General features: G+C 32.2%; 2 protein-coding genes and 1 long non-coding RNA gene across 15 annotated transcripts in view; 2 read left to right on the top strand and 1 right to left on the bottom strand.

Annotated features, from left to right (window-relative positions):
- The first annotated feature begins 6,154 nt into the window (after positions 1-6,154).
- On the top strand, positions 6,155-8,163 carry LOC145949617 (uncharacterized). The gene is made up of 2 exons (XR_014428005.1): positions 6,155-7,273; positions 7,776-8,163. It is a non-coding gene; the product is annotated as an uncharacterized LOC145949617 (long non-coding RNA).
- A 2,493-nt stretch (positions 8,164-10,656) lies between these two features.
- The window catches only part of LOC109808170 (uncharacterized), a 50,613-nt gene continuing 34,398 nt past the window's right edge, over positions 10,657-26,871 (top strand). For 2 of the 13 annotated variants that reach the window (XM_083060133.1, XM_083060132.1), the window contains exons 1-3: positions 10,657-11,325; positions 11,534-11,579; positions 11,942-11,965. In XM_083060133.1, the coding sequence (XP_082916259.1) occupies positions 11,274-11,325; positions 11,534-11,579; positions 11,942-11,965 (122 nt within the window). In that variant the 5' untranslated portion in view covers positions 10,657-11,273. The other 11 variants (XR_014428001.1, XR_014428000.1, XR_014427997.1 and 8 more) reach the window with 9 other exon arrangements.
- On the bottom strand, positions 14,416-16,826 carry LOC109808163 (beta-conglycinin beta subunit 1). The gene is made up of 6 exons (XM_020371039.3): positions 16,086-16,826; positions 15,800-15,975; positions 15,632-15,712; positions 15,229-15,531; positions 14,858-15,128; positions 14,416-14,738 (listed from the first exon to the last, which is right to left on the bottom strand). Exons 1-6 carry the CDS (start codon positions 16,678-16,680, stop codon positions 14,542-14,544), a joined length of 1,623 nt encoding a protein of 540 aa, XP_020226628.1. The 5' UTR covers positions 16,681-16,826; the 3' UTR covers positions 14,416-14,541.

The raw sequence follows: 26,871 nt of genomic DNA, 5'->3' as shown, positions 1-26,871 counted from the left end.
GAAAAATTGAAATTTAAAATAAGATATGAATTTATTAAAATTTATAAGTATAAAATATATTTAGTATGAATACTTTTTAATAAAAATAAATAAAAATCGAGTCATGCGGTTCAACTAGTGACCCACCGGTTCAACCTTTGACCCACTGACCCAGTACCTTAACCGGTTCGATGACCGGTCCGATTTTTAAAACTATGCCTCAAGCGGAAGCTTTTTTTTCTTTCGTCCACGAGTATTCAATGGTGGCCTTACTTGCAATATCGTTGCACTTCAACGACACACGTCCTCCACACCTCTAGGGAGACTTTCAGTACAAGGGATGATCCTACTCCTCCACACCTCTAGGGAGACTTTCAGTACAAGGGATGATCCTACTCTTGGATCTCCTGCCAATTCCATTTAGGATCTCACTCTTAGATCCAACTAATACTCGTCTGAGCCGATCACCAGTCACTTGGTCGAACCATCGGCTCTGATACCAATGTTGGGGAATTTAGAACACTGGAAAGCATTCCACATAGTGAGTAGTGAGTAAGTCATACAAGTGAGCTTGACACCACAACATAACCTAAAACCTTAAGGCATTAGGTAGGTGGGTCTTTCTCACTTATATATTACTCAACATGCCCAACGCTAACCAATGTGGGACTTCACTTCACACTTGAACTCCAACAAAATTAAAACTTATAAACACGTAAAAGTTTACATAACATACTTGATCAGGCCAAAATAAGTGCTCGTACAATTAAAGATGGGTTATATTAAATAAATAAATATAAAATTAGTTACATGCGTATAATATGTAAGAATATAAAAAAAATGTAAAATGTAAAATAATTAATTATGAATCATAATGAGAAAAAATTAAGCCCCACTAACTCAAATAACATGTGAATACAAGAAAGTAAGAAAATAGTCGAGGTCGGCCCTACACATTATAAATTCTTATTTTTTTTCTCTTGTTCTAACAATCCTTTATTTGTATCTTAACACTACTATCTACACACTCATCTTTGTTAAATTTTGCAAATAAATATCGAATTCCAGATCATTGGATATTTTTGGTAGGTACCCATAAGAATAGTCATCCCTTCTTCAGCTACTCGTCGATTTCATTCATCACCGCTATAAGCGGGTCTAACAAACCGCGACCATGGAAATTAAGAAACCGTTTTTTAAATATGACTATAATTAACTAGTTAATTTATAAATTCCATATTAAATTTATGACACTTGGTAGCAAGGATCCCAAATTATAGCTAGGAAAGAAAGCATTTATGCAGGTATATATAGGAATGGTTGATGAAAGAGTAAGGCAGGGAAGGAGGAAAAAAGAAATAAACCAACAACAAGAGCAAAAGGAAGAAAGCCGAGATAATGGCAAACAAATTCTTAGCATTGTTGTTGGTGTGCCTTGTGGTGGCTGCAACTGTTGAGGCAGATCAAGATGTACCAAGCACCTCAGCACAGTGCTACGATTATTGCTACCAAGCTTGCTATTACCCGGCAGCATTCTGCAAATGGTGGTGCAATGTCGGCTGCAAATACCCAATAGACTCGGGTAACTTTATTCATCTCATCTCTCTATTATATATTCATGAACTAGTTAATGAACCTTGTTAATTTGTTTATGCATATATATGTTGATATCTTTTAAATTTCTGTGTACGTTGCAGTAGGCACAGAGAGTATTGGTGAAATAAAGTATCCCGTACCAACGGAGCAAGATTACTTAAACCGCCCCTCCGGCCTCAGAAAAAAATATTGAACCAGGCACAAGGCTTTCTTATCAATTAGGCCACTGCATTATACTTGTCTTCTTAATTCTCCTCCTTCCCTCCATTTCTCATTCTCACAATAATACCATCAATTTTTTTTCTTCTCCTTTTATTATTATTATTCATTTCATTTTTTCTTTCTTAATTATAAAAAGACTAAAAACTGCAAAAATAAAACGTAAGTATGTAGCTCATTTGGTTATATACCAATTATATATTATATATGGACTTTGCCATATCAAACCATTTAAATTTAAAGAAATAGGATTCAACTCAACGACTAGTTGGTAAAGTTGTATTTACCCAACTTCTCATTTTTAAAGAGAAGGTAAAAAATTAAATTAATTAAACACTGTCTAATTAAAATATATTTTAGATAACTAAATTCAATTATAGTTATTGATTTTGAAGTCAACAATAATGATGATAAAATAACATCATCATAATGTATATGTAATTAAATTTTAAATCGATCCTCATTATTACATTTTTACTTTCTAAACTATTTTAACCATTTTAAAAGGGGTTAATTAAAAAATTAGACATTCATTAAGACGATAAATACTAGTAATATTTTTCAACACTTTTTTTCAATAGACTTTACTATTAGTTTAAATTTATTAAAAAAATGAAATTATAAAATTTTATGATCATTCTGTTTTAATAAGTCTCATTCATGATTTTTTATTTTTAATAAAACTTAATTAATAATTAAAAGTGTGTTACAAAAAATTATTTCCAAAAGTGGGTTACTTTCTCTCTTCATCCACTTACATTGCTTAACTAGCATCGTATCAACACTTAACAGAGTTTCGTTGTGCGTGACTCGCAACAATTAAGTAGTTCGTGTGGGTGACCTTGGTATGAGGGATTGTGGTTCAATAAATATAGTGGACAATTTTTCGATGATTTTTATGTTTAGGAAAGAATTGAATTTTTTTTTTGATTAAAAAGAATTGAATTTTTGATTATCAATTAAAAAAATACATTCACATATAAAGTGAGATCTATTACTGTCAAAGAAAACTGAACAATATAAAGAAAGTTTTGAGAGAGGTGTGTATTCATTCAACATGGCGCTAGATATAAGCATACCATATTAAAAAAAATAATAACATTATAAATATCAAGACAAAAATGCAATATATTACATGAGCTAAAAAAAATCATCAAAACAATGAATATGCTAACATTATATATGACAAAAGGTTAAAATTAAAATAAATTCGCACCATTTACTTATTTTTAGTTTTAAAAAACAAAAAATTTAAGTAGAATAACTTAAAAGAAATACGTGAGTCATACACATAAAAAAAAATGGGGCACTGATCAATATATTTTTAATGATTAATATATATATATATATATATATATATATATATATATATAATTAGGGGGCAATAAAATAAATTGTTAGTAATAATTAACATATAAAATATAAGTTTATTTAATTAAATTATATATTTGTTAGTGAAAAAGAAGGATTTTTTTTTAAAAATACTATAAATGAATAATTATAATTTATATTGTATAAAAATTAATATTTATATTAATTTGGGTGGTAAATAATAAATATATATTTAATTTGAGGGGGAAAAATATGCACACTATCTATTTGGTTTTGTCGAGAATTGAAAGTAACATTTTTATAAGGTTCGTTCATGTTATTAAATCTAGCTCAAATTAGTCAAAAATTTAATATCTTAAATACACTAAAATGGTAAAGATCCAAAAAGTTATACAAGATGATTTAAAATAATTAATTAATATTATTTATACTATCAAGATATATTTATTTTTCAATAATTTATCACTTAAGAACTTTATAATTAAATGTGTTTGACTTTGAGTAATTTAACCATTAATATTATATTTAAGGAAATTTCCTAGAGAATTAATAAAAATGAGATAAAACATACTAAAAAGTTTTATATTAATTTGTGAAAATAGTCATTACTCTTAGTGATATGCAGACATGTTATAAAATATATAAGTAAAGATAAAAACACATTTAAAAGATATATAAATTTGTAGAAATAGTTATTATTCTTAAAGATGGACAAACATCTTAAAATAGTTTATCACAAAGAATTTTGATCAATAAATAATTTTGATTAATAAAAAATTAAATAAAATATTATTATGTAAAGTGTATACATTCAATTGTATTTTGTATCCTTGAAAATAGAATTGATCATGCTATTGACTGTGACATAGACCTTTAGACCGGTTTCTACATGTAAAATCCGGTCCGACCACAGTAAGTGTCATGGAACAAGCGTGCAGTTACTTTATCTCGAGGCTTAATTCTAATTGATGAGATTGCCCAAAGTAAGGTGCTTTTGAGTATGTTTGGATATGACCCAAGTAGCATTCGTGACCCCAAGGTGAGCATGAAAGCATAAAATGTAAGATTTATTCATAATGTGACACCAATAATGTATAATATTTTTAAATATTATGTTATACAAACATATTCTTGATATTCGATCAATGAACCACGGGTTTTACAAGTAATCTACCAATTAGTTAAAAATCAATCTGAATTTGATAACACTTATTATTATAAGTTATCTTGGAGAACTTATGAAAATAAGTTAAAAATATCTTATGAATTAATCATAAAGATATTTTTATAAATTTTACAAAACACCTTTATAAATGCTTATAATATTAAAAAAAAATCAAATAAGTTATTTATAAGTTTTTTTAAACCGATCCATATTTGATAATTAGGTAAAGGGTGGACCCATGTTAATTAAAGTTATGCGGGAGTAACTGTCCACATTTAATATAAAAAAGAATTCCTCAAAAAAAAAAGTATTATCCATATAGTTTTTTTTAATTGATAAACATACAAAATTATACGAGATACAAAAAATTATTATCCACTTTATCACTTTTATCCTTCTAATTTTTACTATATAGTTTCTCTAATATTAAACAAGTCATACAAAATCACAAATATAAATCTTAATACAATTTGACAAAAAGGAAAAATTTATATAATATTAAACAAATCATACAAAATCACAAATATAAATCTTAATATAATTTGACAAAAGGAAAATTGTTCATCTATTTACAAGATAATTGTAATTTATAGAAAAATAGATTTTTTAGATTTTTTTTTCATGAAATAATATATTTTATAAAAATTTATTACATTTTGTTTGTTTAAAATATTATAGACTTTTTTTCTACTATTTTTTTTTTCTAGATTAGCCTAGAGATTCATAACACGTTTCTATGCATTGGTTCTCATTAGGGCTGGGCAAAATTAACTAAACTTAACTAAAACTATTAAATAACTGAATTATTTTAAACTAAAAAACTAAAACTATTTAAAATAAAACTGAATTAAACTATTTTTTAATTCAGTTTTAAAAAACTGAACTTATTTAAGTTACAGTTTGGTTAACTATAAATAACTACAATTAAAAAAATAAAAGCACGTAGGCTCGGGCACGACACTTGGCTCTTGTACGCGAATCCGGAATCCCTAACTCACACGGGTCTCTGTCTTCGGATTCAATTAAATATACACAACTTTATTCCTTTTTATATATAAAAAATATAAACCTTACGTTGAAAATTGATGGCCTTAGTTTTTAAATTACCACGGTTAAAGGAATAAAAATGTTCTGTCTATGCAGACTATGCAGAAACCTTTGATCAATAAAATGCGATCAAAGTCTAGATGTAGCTAGAGTCTTCGATTTCTCAGAGTTATATGTTTTCCTTGATTGATTTGGTGAACTAGCTCTTGGAGTTTTTTAGTTACGTTAAAGACTAATGCTAGTTGAAAATATCACATACCTCTTGGCCCTTAGAAAATGACATTCATGATTCATGCCGATGGCTTGCTACAGTTTAGGAGAAAATATATGGAAAAATTGAGTTGGGCCATTGGGTCTGTGGTTCCTTAATAACTGCAGGGCAAAGGCGAATTCACTATGGAATATAAGGAACATTTACCAGTTTCTCATGATGTACAAACGCAATTGATAAACACGTACAAGGGCAACAAGGCAGCTGAATAATCAGATTTTGATATAGTTCATAAACAGGTCGGCACAGTTTAGAAGCAGTTCATAAATAGTTCAGTTCGAAAATAGTGCAGTTCAAAAATAGATTAAGGTGCAGAGCAGTTCAGTTTAATTTATATTATAGTTCAGTATAGTTCAGTATAGTTCAGTACAGTACAATTTAATAGAATAAAAAACAGTTCAGTTCAGTTTATGTAATCTAATTTTCAGTTCAGTTCAGTTTAATTGAACTACTTTTTAGTTTAATATAGTCTTTAACAATTCAGTTTAGTGCAGTTTAATTTGCCCACCCCTAGTTCTCATCGGGACAACCACCTCCTATCATATAACTACTTCACGTGTATTAACCATGTATTTGATTGGAAAAATAAAATGTAAAATTTGTACAGTACTCAGAGTAATTTCGTAAATGATTAAAAATAATTTTTCACAAATTTAAAAATTGAGCCGGTCATCAAATTAATTAGAATGTTAAGTTAGTTATTGAATTAGTAAGTCACTAATTAAATCTCGTTTAACTTGATTTTTATTAATTTTTAAAAAAAATATTCATATAATATATATTTTATACTTATAAATTTTAATAAAATTAATATTATATCTTAAAGAAGTCTTAAAAAAATTAATTAATATAATAATGATAGAGTAGCTAACTTATTAATAGGTTAAATTGTATAAATTAATATATAATTAAATATATATAATTTTAATTTAAAAACATGCTATATAAATTATTATATTGAATTGTATAATTAACATGTTTATTAGTGATTAATGTGTTAAATAATCATGTTCACCTAAATTTCATCTTATTTAAAATTAATTTTATTTTTATTAAGTAACAGATATCTACAATTACTTGGAACAAAATTATACAAAAATGCATTTGTAAGCTATTTTCATTTTACCCAATGAACTAGGGTTTTTCTTTTAAACAACGGAGCTCCTATTTGTTGAGTTCTGAACCATTTCCTTTGTGTAGAAGACAATTTGCCAGCATGTTAATTATAGATATTGTAGTATATATAAATTAGTACTCCATGTGTGACAAATTAAATCAATGTTGGATAACGCAAGACGAAACCTATTTGTATGCAAGATTGAAGTTACGACACTTGGTAGCGAGGACCCTAATTTTAGGAAGGAACCACGACATTATTTGTGGTTGAGGATTCATTTATGGAGCTATATATGGGCATCATTCTTGGAACACTAGGACAGGGAACTAAGTAAAATAAATCAAAGAAAGAAAGGTAGAAGGTGAAATGGGAAAGAAACACGCTGCATTTTTGTTGCTATGCCTCCTATTCGCTGTAGCTGTTGATGCTGACGATACCGCCAGAAAACGAAAAGAGTGCAATGAATATTGCTACGATATGTGCATTTACCCCGCTAAATTCTGCAGATGGTGGTGCGGAGGCCGCTGCGAAAACCCCATATTATGGGGTAACTACATTTCTTTCCATCCCATTTTCAAATAACAAATCAACTTACGTTTCTATTTTTATTTCACTTTCAACACGTTCAATTTTAAACAAAATTATTTTATTTTACTTCAAACTATAAATCAAGTAGCGGTAGGGGTTGATCCACGCTTAAGCAAGGTCAGGAGTTCGAATCCTGCCTTGTGTATGCAGCCGCGTTAAATCTTGGGGCCACCCTTTGAGGTGCTTCCAACGTAACGAGAAGATTAGTCACTGCTGTCAGCGGTGGATACTCCAGAACAGGAACGAACCTAATAAAAAAAAAAACTATAAATCAAGTTCAGTTTTAATGTAAATTTTTATCATGCCAATTATTTAAATAAAACATTAACTCCAATTGAAAAAAATTTGTGTGGGTACTTCTATTGGCATTGTAACTGTTTAAGAAATTGACATGATAAAGTTTAGAGTTTAATGTTTATCTCTAACTATGCTCCTTGATGAAATATCTTTGTACGTTGCAGACAGCTTAGATGATGATGCATCAAAAAAGCATCCTGTTCCAACTGAAAAAGACTACTCGGCCTATAAATCGGCACATCCTCCATCATCATCCCATGAAGAAGTATAAATTCCATTAAGAAATAAAGGAGTCAATTCATATATAGCTTGATTGATAGAATGCATTTAACACCGTGATTTGGACTCACCGTACGTGCTTCTCTCAACCAATAAATTAAATAATTATTTTTGTATTCATTTCACCACAATTTACTTGTGGATGTGCATTTCTATAGTCAAATCAACACGCTAGTGTGTGTTTGACAAGCTTTTTAAGTTAGATTTCAATATGCACCTTAAAATTTTGTTTGATCCAAATAGATCTATTTGATAAAGAATTTCATTTTAGTCGCTTGTACCGTCTTTGTAATTCTTTTAATAGCTATTTTATATAATTTTTCAGTTTATATAAGCTTCTAATTTCTAACTATTTTTTTTTATATTTCTATTCTCACTTTTTTTTTTATCTTAATTGCACATAAATAATAGGATTTGTGTTTCTTGAAAAGTTATTCAAAATTTAAATCTTAATCTTAAATACGAAATAAGTTATATTAGAAAATAAATATTAATTTTGTGTATTTATATTTTTCAGTAAAATTAATTACTAATTTTAGTGATAAATATTTTGTATTAATATTATAGTTAATATTTTTTTTGTCATTTCACATTTATAAACTAATTTAACAGTTAATTAACAGTTTTATAATTTTAATCAATTAGATTATCATCAATTTTATCTTGAAGTTAATATTTTAAAGTTTTAACCGACTTAATTGTTAATTTTTCCAAACACGGCAAAAGCTTATGATCATGAACTGAAGAATAACTATAACAATTCTTTTTAAAAAATATTTATTAATGAGTTTCTTTTATTTTAAGAAATAATTTTTTATTTGTAATTTCTTGGAATAATTTTAAAATTATAAAAACTCGTTTGAAAATTTAGTATTTTTAATTTATGAGTTTTTATACAAAGTGTGAGTATGATTTTAATATTTTTTAGAATACTTTTATTTAATACAATATGTAATTGTTTACATTTGAAATCATTACAATTAATAAAGGAAGCTTTTGTCTATCTATTGCATATTACATATTAGATACAATAAAAGAAAGTTTTTCTGGTCATGTGTCACATTCATGTTAAAAATTTTCCCGCTCAAAAAAATAACTTTTTTTTTCTTCTTCATTTTATTATTTCTGTTATTAATTTACTTTATTATCTTCAATTTTAAATTGGAATTCCAATATTAAAAATCTATCTCTTAATAAACCAACAACAACATTATTAAAATTTAATTTATTATCTTCATTTTAAAAATATTTAAAATATTTACAAAAAAATATATTTATACCCATATATTCTCATATTAAGATAATTATTTTTCTATTTCAGATAGTTTGATATTTAACATTATTCTAATGTTAATTAATTTATTATTATTTAAGAACTTGCTAAAATTTATTGTTGTAATAATAATTTTATTATATAAAATTATTATTTTTAAATAATCTTATTACTATATAATGATTTTAATCATAACCATTGTCAAAGTAATATGAGTTTTGAGACATGTTAAATTTATACAAAAAATTATTTTAAAAATGAGCTTTTTTAAGCTAAAAATTTAAAATTTAAAATTATTTTATAATAATTTTTTTCTTTTAAGCTAGATAATTTAAAAAATCTTACTTGTTAATAATTTTAAATTTTTATTTTTATTTTTATAATGTTTCACCTTTTGTATTCTATTTATTGTGTCTAAATTAATTATTGTTGAATTAATATTTGATAAATATTATGCATATATAATTTTTTAATTATTAAATGGAGTGAGTTAAATTTTTTTGATTCAATTTGTTAACTTAGACGAGTGAAACGTGATAAGATAAGACGGGATGAGAAGAGATAAGATGGAGTGACTCAAGACATTTTGTTACTCCAACTTCTAATAACCTTTTATTAATTCATAGAAAATATTCAAAATATTGTTTATAGATATTATAAATGTAATAAATTTTAATTAAAATATAATTATAAAATAATTAAATATATTTATCATTTCATATTTAAAAATTACAAACATTAAGTAATTAGTTAGTAGAAAATGATTAAGTGAAAAGAAATAAGATTAATTTTGAAAAAGTAATTTAAATTGAGAAATTTATTACTCTTAACTATAAATGAGCTAAATTTTTTAAGGGATGTAATTTAGTTGAAGGAGTCTTATAATAAGAGACAGAGGTAATATACATAAAATTATATCCAACTTGAATAATTTTTTATATTTTTGAAAAAACTTCAAACAATGAATTATATTAATTATTTTAATATATAATTAATAATTTTATAAATAAATATATTGTTAAAATTCCTAAAAATGAAAAGCATAACTTATTAAAAGGTGAAAAAAGTATAAATTTTTGTATCTCATTTGTAAAATGTATAAACTCTTTATAACATGTATAGATAAAATTCAACAAGCATTATATAACTATTTCTGGGAAAAACCGTTTATGGATTCATTTTATTTGAATTAGCCAAAATTTTCAATTTAGATATGTTAACTACGTAGACATATGCATAGTTTAAGCATTGTTGGAATACGAAATGTATTTTTTTTCCCAGATTTTAGTTCTAATAACATCTATTTGATCAAATTAGTTAAGGTTGAATTATGAAGTTGTTTAACACACCAGAATCTCTATGTATTCTTCAATAAATATCATACAAATAGAATCATGGATATAAATGGTTAAACAAATTGAATGAGCAACGCATATATTTGCAACGATCGTATCCTTAAATTTGAAAATGAGTCATTAATTACAATACACAATGTTTGCCATGTAGTACAAAAATAATAAACTGGACTAAAACTATCCTAACTATGTAGAAATAAGAAAAAAAAAACTAAAAAACAAAAAGTTGACGTAAAAACCATACTCAATCATCTCGTGCGCAAGGAAGCCATGAATGTGGGCATTGAATGTAAGGGAACACATAAGTATCAACTTTTTGACTCTTATGAATGGGTCTGTCTCGTTTATTTATAAAGGATAGGAGAAGAGTGATTATTTTTGCATTAGTTCAACGTGAAACATATCACCACTCTATACTATGCAACTATGCGACATGAGTAACCTCTCTCAATCATTATTAACCCCTATGATATATAACTATTCCGTTGTTTATGTAATGTGGAATTGTTTGTAACCTCCATTCGATTTATTAAAAAAACTTATTTTTTAGGCCTTTAGATATATAGTGTGTTTGATTCGGTGTCAATAATGTAATTTTTCAAAATCACGTCAAATGTGAAGTAAATAGTTTTAACTTTCTTGTTTCAGACAGAATTAACGTGAAAATATGTTATAAAACGCTAAAACAAACGCGCATAGTGTCGGGAGGTAGTTACTGTATAGGTCCTACTTGATTTCTAACTGATCCGCATTTCATGGATACCTTTGGACCGTCTTATAACTCTGCTCAACTATCGAAATTGGTTGGTAAGATGATCGAAATTGTCCCATGTCTTATGCCACTTGCATGTCCTATTTATCCAATCACTTCTTGAGACTATTTCTCAAACGTTTGTACAAATTCCTTGCTAATAATAATCGTTTACGAGTATAAAATTAAAAATGCATTTCACGTAATAAAAACACAACGTTTCTACAATGTTGCCTACTCCCAAATTTGTTTACCGAGTTTCAGTTGTCATCAACCACCGTTTTGCTCCGCTTGAGCATTCTTCAGCCAGGTAATCCTCACCCTCGAAGTATGATTTAGGGTTTTATTCAAAGTTCATTTTGTGCATTTTCGATTTCGATTTGAATCTTCTCTGTTTTATGCATTTGAAAAATCAGATTACCTACGTGAAGCGATTAAAATTCAGATTCTTCAAAGTATTTAGTTATTAATTTGATTTACATTAACTATCGAAGGGAGAATTTCTTTTCAAGCGAGATTATCGGTTAGATTCTCCTCCACTCATCAGTAATCCTCATCATTTTTGTCGTCTTTTTTTTTTTTATAATTTTTTTTTATATTATTTTTTTTAATCATGTGTTTGTAGTGTGCGTCATTTTGGCTTTGTTTGATTGAATCCCATTCATACTGCAGTTGCGTACTCACAGAGGAACGACGGTAAGTGTGTGCTCTTCTCTCATTATGCAATCTTAATAATATAAATATCTTGCATTACAAGAGATGCTTTATTAATCTGGTGTTATTTTGTTTGTTTCTTCTTGTTTGGTAAATTTATCTCTAGTAAATCTCTGATCGTAATTTATTTATGTATCTGTTATTTATCTTGATTTCCTTTTTCCTTTATAGCACCTCAATCTAGCTGGGTAGGAATAGCTAACAAGCACAAAAAATGTGTTTTAGCTATCTGTTATTCCTAAATTGCATGTTAAGAATGAATTCCCCATTTATGTAGTTGTAAGATTCGAACTTACTGCAGCAACTGTTATTCCTAAATTGCATGTTAAGAATAAATCCTCCAGATATGTAGTTGTAATGCCTGAACTTACTGCAGCTGGATTTGCTGCGAGTGGCTTTTCATTAGCTGGTGTGTATTGACAAGTAGTTGTTCTAATTTAATTAGACAACTTGACTTGGTGCACCCTGGATATGTAGTTATAAGATCTGAACATAATGCAGCTGAATTTGCTGCAAGTGTCTGTTGGTTAACTGGTGTGTATAATTTGTCTTATAATAATAAGAACGTACACACATCACTTCTATATATGAAGTGGTAAGGAATTGTTTCATCAGTCCAAGTCCAGATCGGAGTATACAGATGTGTCGATGTCTCGAATATTTAAAGGAAAAACTTTGCCATCTATAATACTCTCATCCTACTCTCCAATAAGAGATGTCTCGAATATTTAAAAGAAAAACTTTGCAATCGATAGCCTCATCCTACTCTCGAATATTGCCTCATTCATGTGACCGTTGTAGGGGATTCTTGTGGTCTTAAAAGAGTTGTGAATAAAGTGCACATGCATCATCATCATCATCCATGCTTTCAAGAAATTTTGTTACATTTATTACATTAGTTTTGTAGCTTTAGTTCGATACACAATACAGTTCTGCTTTTGTTCGATACACAAATTATACAATTCTAGCTCTCCAAGTCAACCTCCTTTCAATTGGATTTTTTTTTTCTTCAATGGTCCATGTAGTTTTCTTTTTCTTTCAAGAAGAATATGTTGCTAATACCATGTTTCCTATCTATTGTAAAAGGGTTAAGGTACCCCTTGTACCTTGTATATAGAAGATTTATTTGCCTTTCAAAAAAAAGTATCCCAAAACTAATCAGTATTTTAAAGCTGCCAACTATATACTAATCGTTTGATAAAAAAGAACTAATAAACCAACATTCCAAAGTTGACTACTAAACACTAAACTGACATTAAACACTAGTTGTTTCCCACACAATTTTTCAAATTGACAACAATTAATCAGTGTCCGAAAGCTTTTTATTTTTATTTTTATTTATAATGATAATTCACGTAATTTTTCAATTTGATAACTAAAAATTAATCATTATTTCAAAATTGACAACAATTAATCAGTATCCCAGTGCTGACAGTCAAATTTTTAGTATCTCTAAACTGATAATTAAACTTTAATTTGCCGCGGGACGTGGCTTTAAATTGGAGTCTGTATCTTCATTTTCTTTTCATAAAATTCTTGTAACTCTTTTCCTCCAAAATTATTGTTCTATGATTATATATATATATATATATGTATATATGAAAATGAGAGAAAATTTATTATGAGAGATGAGCGGGTTAAAATATAACCTTAAATTAATCAAATGAGAAAAAAATAAGGTTTAATTAAGTGAGAAGAAATTAATCTAAATATTATATTTTAACTCTCTTATAATAAATTCTCTCTCACTTGAAATGCTCTATATATATATATATAACGAAGTTTAAACTTCTCCATTAAAAGAAAAATCTTAATAAAATTTATCTGAATTTTCATTCAATTATATTAATCTCTTTCAAGATTTAATCAAATTAAAATTTTACATTTCAACCAAAAGAAGAATCCTCTTTAGGAAAAAAAAAGAGACTCTAATTCTAATCCAACATATTTTTTAATATCTCCATTCTTTATTTTTTGTTTTATATTCAGTATATAAAAATCGTCCCAATTGCTTTCTTAGCGATTAAGGATATTAAGATCTTACAAAAAGTATAAACAACAGTTTGATCAATATTCTCACATTACTTTCACTTATATATATATATATATATAATCTTTTATCATTAAATCTCTCTTCATTTCTTATCACCTATCACATATCCATTATATCTCTTATTTTTTAAAGTGAAAAACTTTCTTTGCTTGGACATTCGAGTAAAGAGACAAAAGTAAAAATACGATAGATGATAATGTAATATAATAGATGGTATAATATTATATTAGTATAATAAAAAGAAGGATAAAAAGAAATAATATAATATATGATGAGTATTTATATTTCATTTCCCAAATCGCTTTTCCTGCTGCACGCTTTGTGGAACATGTACCTTATTTAATATACGTGCCAACTATCAAATTAGCTAAGCAGATAGTTAAGGGCCCAAAACAGAACCATCATGCTCGATTTATTTATTCTTAGTTGAAGGTAGAGCTCAAGTTATTTTAGTTACATAGCCCGATACTTTCCTCGCATAGCATACATTTTAGTATATAGTTATTCAGTATAGAGCGCCCAAAATTGGAGACAACGGACCTTTTCTTCCCCGTTTCCCCTCCTCCTTTTGATGAGGCTGAGCATTCACAAAGCAGGATTCCCTCTGATTCTCTAGTAGCTTCTCAACATCTTGAGCAGATCCTTGGAATGCAAGATCCTTTACTTGTCTATGTATCTGGCTTATGATATTGTCTTTCGCTCCTTCAAAATTTCAATCACCAAGGATAGGAAATTACTTAATCAGCTACATTTCTCATGCCATAAAACAAAAAAAGTAACAATGGTATATTCAATTTGATTCTGATATATAGTATATATACCTGCGAGAAAGTTCCTCTGGTTGTTCTTGGCATTGATACCAAACGCAAGGAAATTGAGATTTGAGGTAGCGTTGATGACAACTGGATAAGCTGCTGGGATAACAAATATATCGTTTTCTGACAATTCAGCTACATACCTATGCACTTCCAAAGTTTTTTCTTGCTGCATCTGTTGTTCGCTTAGGCCCACCAGTTCAACGTGGGCTTTTCCTTCATTAATCACTAGTATACTTGTGGCCCTTGAATTGTAGTATGGTAGAAAAAGCGCTCCCTAAATTATTAAAGTCTCAATGATTAGGTTCTCCAACTAAGAAGAGAGTGAATAGAACTCAACTGTCCAGTTGAGTTTGTCCTCAGGTTTTTCCGCTTACCTCGTTTATATCAACAGAATTGAGGAAGATGTCCAAGTCCCGTAGCTGCAGGTTTTTCTCTGGGGTGATCTCGAACAACTTGCCAAACTTGTTGGAACAGACTGGGTTGCGGCTTCTCAAGTTGAATGGTTCATATTCGAAGGATTTGGTTTTCCTTGAACTAGATTTAGCATGCTCGCTAACGCTAAGTTCCCGAATTTGTTCCTTTGACAGTTTCACTATTACTCCCTCTTGCTGGCTTTCTTCTCCTTGCTTCTGCTCCTTCTCTCCAAATAGAACCCTGTTTATCTCCTCGAATTCGGTCTATTTACACAAGCAAATAAAATCATAATATTTAATTAGTTAGAGATTTAGAGAAACCACTAAATGGGAATGCAAATTAGATGGTGTGTTGCATGTTTACATCGAAGGAGGCCTCTAGAATATTCTCGCTGAACTCTTGCAAGTAGGATTGTTGGTCTTCACTGCTAGATAGGAAGAAATTCTAGAGACAGAAAGGACTTAGATTGGTCATCATATTTGGAAATAAATTAGAAGAATTAATTAATGTTATAATAAGAAAAAGCTGTACCACGAAATTTCCAGGTTTGTTGACGGATATGACCAGTTTTATTACTCTGAGATTTTCCTTGTCGTCTGGGTTAACCAAATAGAAAGTGGTTCCTGCAGGGATTCTTTGGGCATAACCACGGTCAAGGTAGTAGGACTCTCTGTTGTCAGGGTTCACGAAGATAATTATGGCTCTCCCTGTCATTATTAGGGAATTGATTTCCATTTTCCATTAATTAATACAAGCAGAAGCAAGTGATGATGTTCACTTAGTAGTAGTCAATGGACAATTATAGTTAAATACTAACCGCTAAGGACAACTAGGAGGGAATCAGCGTCCACGTGGTGGGGGAGAAGGAGGGTGTTGGGTTTGGACGTGAACTCCGAAACCCGGTAATCACGAAGATTCTGAAGTTGTGTGGAGCGTTGGTCGAACCTCTGAAGGACACGAATGTGACCGTATTGGTTCTTGAAGAGAGTGTGGAATCTCCTAGAGCTCAAATGAAAAGGGTAACTAACACCTCTCTCTTCTTGTTGCTCCTCCTTTTCACGTCGCCGGCGTTTTTCTTCCTTGGCCCTCTCCCTCTCCCTCTCCCTCTCCCTCTGCCTCATCCGCTCTCTCTCTTCGGGATCTTCACGGCGATGCTGCCCTCTCCACTCTTCTTCCTCCCTCTCCTCGGGTCGTGGGTGTGGACGTGGATATTCTCTTTCTTCTTCTTCTTGCTCCTCGCGCTCAGGAACGAGCTTACAACGATCCTGGCATCTTTGCCGCCTGTATAGATCTCTCTCTCTCTCGCAACGCTGCAGGCACTTCTTTCGACTCGGCTTCTCCTCTAGTGAGACAGAAACTGATGCTAGGAAAACAATTCCCAGCAACAGCAGCAGTGCCAACCGCGCTCTCATTCTAGAATATAAATTGTTTCACTACTGGAATGTTGCACACTCTACTCGATAATGAAACACACGGACGATGTTGCGGCTATTTATTTTTAGTTATAGGAGAGAAGAAGGCTCTTGTTAACTTGTCTTAAAGACTGATATAGCATTTTAGAAAAATTAGTTGAGTTGTTATTATATATATATACTAAGATAGGATATTTTAGTATAATACACTTTTATTACGTATGTCCATGTATGTCTATCTATATATATAACGTAGACTCTTTCTCTTTATAATAAATTTTCTTTTAACAATATTTTTGAAAATTTTTTTTCTCTTCATCTTGTTTCTCTCAAAAGGAGAATCAATATCTAGATAGGATATTTTAGTATAATATAAATTTATTATGTATGTTTATATAAATTCTTTCTCTTTATAATAAATTTTCTTTCAATAATATTTTTAAAAGTTTTTTTCTCATCATCTTGTTCTCTCAAAAGGAGAACCAATATCTAAAAAGCATATTTTAGTATAATACAGATTTATTACGTATGTTTATATAAACTCTCTCTCTTTATAATAAATTTTCCTTTAATAATATCTTTAAAAAGTTTTTTTTATTTTCATCTTGTTTTCTCAAAAGGAGAACTAATATCGGTCTTTTCTCTAACAACTTGCATGGACATTTGGCCACGCGTACGGAATGACATGCTGGTTGACATGTGTTGAATCGAAAAAAATTGTGGTGGCGGAAAGGAACACTTTTTTTCTTCTTCTAATTTTTTAATTTTTTTATTAAAATTAAAGAAGTTTAAATTAGTACAAGATCGGTCAACCTCTTTCTAAATTTTCAGTAGAATTTAGGATTGCTTATCCTTCTTTATCGCAAGTTTATATTAAAAAATATGAAGTATAAGAAAAATTATATTTAATTTCAAATTTTAATTAATAAAAAAAAAAAAAATTAACTAACTGTATCACTGTAACACGAGCTTTGAGGCCGGGTCGCATTGGCAGTGATTTAGAAACAAAAATGTGTGGTGCGGGCTCATGGGTTGAGAATTTAGAATTGAGATGGTGAGTGATTTGGGCGGCAAGGTGGACACGTTGGTGAATACGTGTTGTTGTGCATGGCATTCGGGGTCCAGACCTTTTAGATATAGATGGACGCGGCGACCTATAACAGCTAGTGGATAAGTGATGTCAGATGTGAAGTAGGGTTTTATGGACTTGGACATTGTTTTGGGGTAATAAGTTCTCCGGCACTCCTCTCTTTGAAGGGGTGTGGTACATTTAACCAATAACACTAAGACAAGTAGGCACTAATAAGACAAAAATTGACTGAAAACCTAAAGAATTAGTAATTGCATTATGACAATTACAGAAAAATTTGAAAACATAAATAAAAAAATTAAAAATAATGATAGAAAAAATTGATAAAAATACAATATCAATTTAGATGTAGTAAATAAAATAGCAGAATTTACTTCTAATAATATTAATATAGAACTAAAATAAATTCATAATATAAATTAGAGCAAATATTATAATATTATTAATCAAGAGAAAGATACAAATGAAAGTGATAAAATAAATAAAATACGTGAAGTATTAAAACAATTAGAAGAACTTTTAAAAATCAGAAAAGATAAATAATGTATTACAAAAAATGAATGAGAAGAAATAATTATATCTACACCAAAAGAAATTATAAAAATGAATTTCGAAACAAGTTTAATAAAAATGTATTATGGAGAGGTTAAAAGAAGATTTTATGGAAGATATTAAAAATCTTACATATATAAAAAAAATTCAACAATTACTTGAACGATTAAAAATTATAGAAGAAGAAAATAAACAAATTCAAGAAGTAAAAAGTATAGAAGATAAAGAAAATGAGGAAGTAATTATAAATTATTCTACTTCTGAATCGGAAAATGAAGGAGTTAAAGTAAAGTTTGAAGCAGGAGAATCAAACAATCCTATTTTAAAAAAAAGATAAATATTATATGATAATGGAGCATGGGATAATTATAAAGAAGAAACTCTATAATAAAGGTGTTGGGATAGAATTGGAAAATCTCGAAGTAATAAAAAAGATTCTCGAAGGATAGTTTGATAAGATTTTTAATAGGCAAGCGCACCCAAGTCTCTGTAGTAAAAATAAAAGGTTGTCGAACCTCAGGGACTTGTGAGATAACTTAGATTTCTATTATATTAGTTGATGCTTATAAATTTAAAACTGGAATAGTTACACATATTCAAATTTGAGATATATGATTTTCCAACTTCAAGAAACCAAAGAGTAATTTGATTTAAAGAAAACAGATATAAGAAACAGTTGGGATTTGACTTCATCAATCTCCCTCCTATGCATTCCTATTGATTCTTTTCAAAAGTTCCATTACTCATTGTCATTAAGTTCACTAAATTCATTCCAACCCAATCCCTTGGCATAAGAAATTCTTAGATATCTAACTTAATGAATGATCCCTCACTTCATTTAGTTAAACATCCCGCGTTAAGAACTAGAACTTGAAATAACTATTAATCTCAAGACCATTCCTGGATCTCAAAACTAACAGGTGATTCGTTCCAAGTCTAGGCTTGCAAAACGTCTTCCGACCGAATCCCAAACCCCAAAAGCATGGATAAGTGATCAGTTTATCAAAGCATTAAGAACAGGAAGAAATCACTAACATCAAGTAATGGATGATATATATATATGAATCAAAGAGAATACATAGGAGTTTGATGATTACATCTATCCCAACCCTGGAGATTAGCTCTCCATATTACAAGAAATCACCAAAACCCAGGTTGAGAGGTAGAAGAAGAAGAAGATCCCTTGAAGATTCGCGTTCCCACGAGCTCCAGAGCACTCTGTTTCTCTCCCCCCTCTGTTTCTTTTCTTTCGTGCAGCCTCCCTCTGTTTTCTCTCTCCTCCTTTTAATATATATGAAAACAGGGTAACACTAAAAAGATAAATCCGCTCAGCGCCTTGGAACGGCTGAGCGGATTGGGAATTCTTCACCCTGAAGAAATCTCAATGGCTGAGCGCCTTAGATCCGCTGAGCGCTTTAGAGGCAGAGAGCACCCCTTGTTCCTGGATGAAATCCGCTGAGCGGATTTGAGTGGCTGAGCGGATTTGAGGCAGAGAGCACTCCTTCTCCAGCACAAGCTAATCCGCTGGGCGCTTTAGAATGGCTGAGCCAGTCTTCTCCAGGTTCCAAAACCTACAAAATGCACACCAAAATGGATCAAAAGCTTCATCATTCCATGTACTTGCACAATCAAAATACCTCTTTGATTCTAAGCATATATAGATCAAAATAATGTTGATATGTACACAAAATGTGCTAGATAAGTGTCTCAAATGGTTGTTAAATCAAGCTTAATTAGACACTTATCAAGCTACCCCCAACTTGGAAATTTGTTTGTCCTCAAACAAAAGGTCTTAATTGAGAGTATAATATCACTAACTTATCTCTATCCGGTGAATCACTAAAAGTTTCACCCAAAAAATATATGTTAATGCACTTACATGATTTCAAAGAGTCCAATGAAAACTTGTTTACAAATCCAGTGAGTACATGCTACAACAAATGGTGCCCACATGATAACAAAAATTATAAACCTCAAGCACACTCAAGGGCAATATTCACTCATCTTCCATTGTTTTCAGTCAAGAGCACTAAAATTCCTCACCAAAGTGTATCTCTCAATGATATATTGTGAAGGGTGAGTGTTTCTCTCATTTCATGCACTAAAACATGCTAAGTCTGTTTTGTTATTCGTCTCCCACAAATCTATTGTTAAGACTACACATGGATCACTAAGGACTTAAGAGGGTTGTAGTGTGGCCTGGCTATCAGAGATTTGGTTTTTCTTTGGGAATCTGAAGGCCTGTTTGACAAGAGACATTCTCACTCATATGGGTTAATTCCAAATTCCTGCACTAGTTTAAACTCTCTTGACTCTTTTTTTTTGTTTCATCCCTCTTTTGATTAAGTTTGTTAGTTCCTTCCCTTTTAGACTATTTACAATTTGATGAACTGGTAACAAGGAACTTTGAGCATAAAATTAACTCTTGAAATTTTTATCTCTTTTTTTTTTTTTTTTTTTTTTTTTTTTTTTTTCAAGTAATTGATTCACCCAAGAAACAAACTTTGCCTGTACAACTCAGCTCCAACCAATGATTTCTTCATGCAAGCTACCCCCAACTTGGTTCAAATCCCACTTGTTTCATGAGAATGTCTCTTACCAAAAAGGCTAGGGACAATCATGGTTTTTCTTCTTAAGCTTAGGGGTTCTGTTTAGGCTCACATTTGCTGATTAAAGATCAAATATAATTCAAGGGTTGGCTATTTGGTTCCTGGCTAAGTAAAACAATTGCCTTAATGCATTCCAGGCTAGCTTAACTACAACTCATGGGAGACTCAAACAAAACTGACCGCATGAAACAGTGATGACTCTCAGAGATTAGATTTCAACTGTTTGGCTCACTCACTCACACGGCTTGGTTAAGTGCCCTAGACATCAACAACTTAAGACTCGTTTCAACTTCACTTGAACAAACTTGAGGCACACAATTAAAATCAACCATGTACAACCACTTGTGCAACAATGTAAATTTCCAGATCAGAAAACATTGCTCATTGAAAGCTTGAATCATGAAATTGCTTCATCCAGAAAAATTTTTCAGTTAAGTTCCCAAAAAGAATTTTGTGTGTGTGTGTTTTTTTTTTTTTTTTATATATATATATATATTAATAGACAAGTATGAGCTTAAGTAATTGAAACGTGCAATTAAGATAAAACAAAGCAACCATACTTATACTGTTGTCCCAAAAAGTACTTACCAACCAACTGAAGAACCACAAAAGAGTAATTAAACCAAAGACAAGAAATTAAAGTCTAAGCAACTACTGTACCCAAAATAACTGCAACTTAAAGTACTGAAAGTAAATGAACAACTACTAAAGCTATTGCAAAATAACAAATTAAAGTGCTAAAGAACCCTCAAGTGTCCTCCTCATCATGGTCTTCCCCTTCTTCTTCTCTTTCAACTCCACCTTCTCCTTCTTCATCCTCAGCTCCACCTTCTCCTACATGCTGCTTCTCCTCTCCTCCTTCAAAGTTAGGACTGTCCCCAGGCCAATAGAATTGTTGCTGGAAAGTCTCTGGAGATGGCCACTGAAAGGGAGGTCCTCCATGAAACTGTTGTTGATGAGCATGATACATGCTTGTGTTGAGAGACATCAACGCCAGATGATTAGCCAAATTTTGCTGCTCTATATGGTGAAAATGGGCAACCATGAACTCTTGGCCAGGTAATTGGGAGGAAGAAGATCCTTGCCATTGCCTTGGAGGCCTAGGTTGAGAGGCATCACCGTGCGGCTCACTTTTACAATGAATTTTAATATATGCAGCATTGATGGGAGGTCTAAGAGATTTATTTAAATTACCAGGCAGACGAGAACCATTAACTAAACATAAACCAATAATTAAACCTGGAAAACCCAAAGGTTTAGAAACACCTGTTGAAGAAGAAGAGGATAGCACAATCTTATGTATTTCATCTGAAATAACAGTGGCTATATCTATCTCAGTCTTTTGCAAAATGGAGTAAAGAAGTGTGGCTCTGGGCATGTTCAAATCAGATATGTGGGTGATGCAGTACACATTGCAGTATAAAAAATTTTGCCAGATACGTGCAATGGTAGTCAGGTTCTTCCGTAAGAATGAAACAGGGTTACCTGTGATTCCCACTGTATATGTACAGCCCGGTAGACACAACACTTTGGCCATTTTATCAGCATTAAAAGCTTGGGCCTTCTTCAACCGGCCATATTCATCCAAACCATCACCTCCCATAACATCACGAGTGCTCAAATATTGCTGAATGGCATCTCTAGAATAACTGACCACGGCTCCTCTAACCCAGCTAGTTCTGTTCTTATCAGTCCTCTGAAGTGGGAGAGCATTGGCATAAAACTCCTTGATAATCTCTTCATTATATTTCTTCTCAGGAGTAGCCAGTTTATTCCATTTCCTGTGAGTCAGTTCTCTTTGAAATTCCATATATTCTCCAGCTTCCAACTCCACCCGTCTTTCAGCAACTATTTGGCGGGGCTCCAACTCAGTATATCGATGCTGCTTAGTTTTGGTCATGAATCTGCTTCTATCCAGACGGATTGAAGCCACAGGTGACTGAGTAGGTTCCTCAGTTTCAGACTCATGTGGAGGATGATTTGAAGAAGCAGCCTCCTTCCTCTTCTTACTAGCTGGGATCTCATGAGTGGGTCTCGATTTTCCCATCTGCAATTCATTGAAAAACAATGGCAAACCACAAGTGTTAGGTAAAAGTTAAATAATCCATTTAACACAAGGAACTATGACTCTCTGTTGTCCATCCGCTCAGCGCCTCAAAATCGCTGAGCGCCTTTGAAAAGGATGTGTTTCTGACCTCTTTCCGCTCAGCGCTTTGAAAGCGCTGAGCGCCTTGAGCACTGGGTGTCTGCCCCTAATCCGCTCAGCGCCTCAAAAGCGCTGAGCGCCTTACTCCAGGTTTGAAAAATTAGGGTTCTCTGTATTTGAAAAAATCTGGAATTTTCTGGGTTGCTTGAAATCCTAGAGCATGCATTGTACAATTATCAAACAGCCACACAACTATACACAAGATGTGAACCCTAACACAAACTTTAACCCCAAACATGTATTGTTGAACGAGACCACTGGGATAACAAAATTTAACCCCAAAATGGTGAGAGCAGAACAAGAATCAAACCCTAAACCTATCAAAGCTGAGGGCTATTGCCCATAGAGGGGTGAGAGTGGACATACCTTGAACCAGAGTAGTCTCGTTGTACACAGGGAAAATCAACCACAAAATCGAAAAAAATTAGAGAGCAAATGCGTGAAGGGGAATAATAAGAACGCGTGCCAAGAGCAGTTACAAGTAGTGGGATGTAGAAGTGGAAGAATGGGAATAGGCAGTTCTTACTCCTTGGGCCATTGGGTTTATGTTTTAATACCTTTTAAGTAAGGCCCATGCCCGACACTCATCCGCTCAGCGCTTGGGAAGCGCTGGGCTGTTTAGCTCCAGAGAGCTCATCTTCCCCAAGGCGCTGAGCGCCTAAAATCCGCTGAGCCATTTGGCTCCAGAGAGCTCCAGGTTTTTTTTTTTTTTTTTTTTTTTTTTTTTTCAGGCGCTGAGCGCCTTCTAAGAGCTGAGCGCTTTACCTCCAGAGGCCAATTCAAATCTAAGGCGCTGAGCCACTCCAAGGCGCTGAGCGCCTGTCCTCCAGGGACTCATCTGGTTTACTTACTGATATAAGGGGCTGAGCACCTCTGAGTGGCTGAGCCACTGAGTCCTGGATCAGAAATTCTGGTTTCTAAATTTAACTAAGTGTTGATCCAGGATTCCTAAAATTCTTCTTCTACATAATTTTGTAGCAAACAAACATCAAACATCAAGGGAGAATGTATGATATCAAACAAGCATACAAGCAAGTTACTAAGTTTTAAATCCTACTTACTCCTAAGTACTAACATAAAATCAAATCAACATGCAAAAAGTGAATAATCAAAGCCAAAATCAAAACATATTCACTGGGTTGCCTCCCAGAAAGCGCTTCTTTATTGTCATTAGCTTGACACTCCTTCAAGTCATGGATCATTTAAATGAGCAACTGTGATGAGTTTCTCAACCTCACCACCCAAGTATGGCTTAATTCTCTGACCATTCACCATCCAAGACCTTCCAGAATTTGGCTCTTCCAACTCCACTGCCCCATATGGTTTGACTGATTTGATCACAAAGGGGCCTGACCATTTGGATTTGAGCTTTCCAGGGAATAATCTCAACCTGGAATTGAACAATAACACCTGTTGGCCTGGTTGGAAATTTCTCTGGACAATCTTCCTGTCATGGTAAGACTTGACTTTGTTCTTATAAATCCGGGAAGATTCATATGCTTGTAACCTCATTTCTTCAAGCTCATGTAGCTGGAGCTTCCTTTTTTCACCTGAGGCCTTCAAATCAAAATTCAAAGTTTTCAAGGCCCAATAGGCCTTATGTTCCAACTCAACTGGTAGATGGCAGGCCTTCCCATACACAAGCTGGAATGGAGATAGTCCAATTGGAGTCTTGTATGCTGTCCTGTAGGCCCACAATGTATCATCCAATTTCACAGCCCAATCCTTCCTTGAGCTGGCTACAGTTTTTTCTAAGATCCTCTTTAACTCCCTATTGGAAACCTCTGCCTGTCCATTTGTCTGAGGATGGTAAGGTGTAGCTACTTTGTGCCTCACACCATAGTGCTCTAACAACTTCTTCAACTGTGTGTTGCAGAAATGAGAACCACCATCACTTATGAGCACTCTCGGTGTTCCAAATCTGGTAAAGATGTTCTTTTTCAAAAACTTGATCACCGTTCGTGCATCAGCTTTCTGAGTCGCTACAGCTTCCACCCACTTGGAAACATAATCCACAGCAACCAGAATGTACTCATTGGAATAAGATGATGGAAGGGGTCCTACAAAGTCAATTCCCCAGCAGTCAAAAACCTCAACTTCAAGGATATTCTGCAATGGTAATTCATGTCTTTTGGAAATTCCTCCAGTTCTCTGACACTTATCACAATTCTTGCAGTGTTCATGAGAATCCTTAAAGATAGAAGGCCAGTAAAATCCAGACTGAAGAATCTTTGCTGCTGTGCGATCTCCATTGTAATGACCTCCATAAGGTGAATTGTGGCAGTGCCACAAAATATCCCTGATCTCTGCACCTGAAACACATCTTCTCAACAAACCATCAGCACCAATCTTAAATAAATAAGGATCATCCCATACATAGTAAGTGGAATCCTTGAAGAATTTCTTTCTCTGCTGCCAATTAAGATCTTCTGGAATGACCCCGGCTGCTTTAAAATTTGCCATATCAGCAAACCAAGGTCTTTCCTGCACAGAGAATAACTTTTCATCTGGAAATTCTTCATGGATAGCACTCTCTAGTATGGTCACCTCTTCATTTTCTAATCTTGATAGGTGATCTGCGATGTGATTCTCACAGCCTTTCTTATCCTTTATCTCTAAATCAAATTCCTGTAACAACAAAATCCATCTTATCAACCTGGGCTTGGAATCAGATTTAGTTAGCAAATACTTAATAGCTGCATGGTCAGTGAATATAGTAATTTTTGAACCAATCAAATAAGAACGAAATTTCTCAAGTGCATATACTATTGCAAGTAACTCTTTCTCTGTGGTTGCATAATTCATTTGAGTCTCATTTAAAACTTTACTTGCATAGTGTATGACATGAAAAATTTTGTTTTTTCTTTGACCCAGCACAGCACCCACTGCATAATCACTAGCATCACACATTAACTCAAAATCAAAATTCCAATCTGGGCTAGTAATTATGGGTGCTGAACACAACTTTTGCTTTAAGAGTGAAAAGGCAGACAAGCAATTATCATCAAATTTAAACTTAACATCCTTCACAAGGAGATTGCTGAGCGGTTTAGCGATCTTTGAGAAATCTTTGATGAACCGCCTATAAAATCCAGCATGTCCAAGAAAACTTCTAATTCCTTTCACATTTGATGGTGGAGGAAGCTTAGAAATGACCTCAACCTTAGCTGGATCCACCTCAATACCTTTCTCAGAAACTTTGTGGCCAAGCACTATTCCTTCAGTCACCATAAAATGACACTTCTCCCAATTAAGAACCAGATTTGTTTCTACGCACCTCCTCAGTACCATGTTGAGATTCTCCAAACATGAATCAAATGATGATCCAAACACTGAGAAATCATCCATGAAAATCTCAATACATTTTTCAACAAGATCAGAGAATATGGCCAACATGCACCTCTGAAACGTGGCTGGTGCGTTACATAATCCAAATGGCATCTTTCTATATGCAAAAACGCCAAAAGGACATGTGAATGCTGTCTTTTCCTGGTCCTTCGGGTCAACTGCTATCTGATTATACCCAGAATAACCGTCCAAGAAGCAATAGAAAGCCTGACCCGCCAACCTCTCTAGCATCTGGTCCATGAAGGGCAATGGAAAGTGATCCTTCCTTGTGGCCTGGTTCAGCTTCCGATAATCAATACACATCCGCCAATCCGAAGGAGCAGTGTCAGTCAATTACAACAAGGAGAGGCACTGTGATAGGTAAGGGGATTGGTGACAATTTGAGA

This window comes from Cajanus cajan, chromosome 7 (genome assembly GCF_000230855.2).
Source record: "Cajanus cajan strain Asha chromosome 7, NIPB_CcT2T_4, whole genome shotgun sequence".
Classification (NCBI taxonomy): Eukaryota; Viridiplantae; Streptophyta; class Magnoliopsida; order Fabales; family Fabaceae; genus Cajanus; species Cajanus cajan.
Note: the sequence above shows the minus strand (reverse complement) of the source record. Positions and strands in the feature narration are given on the sequence as shown.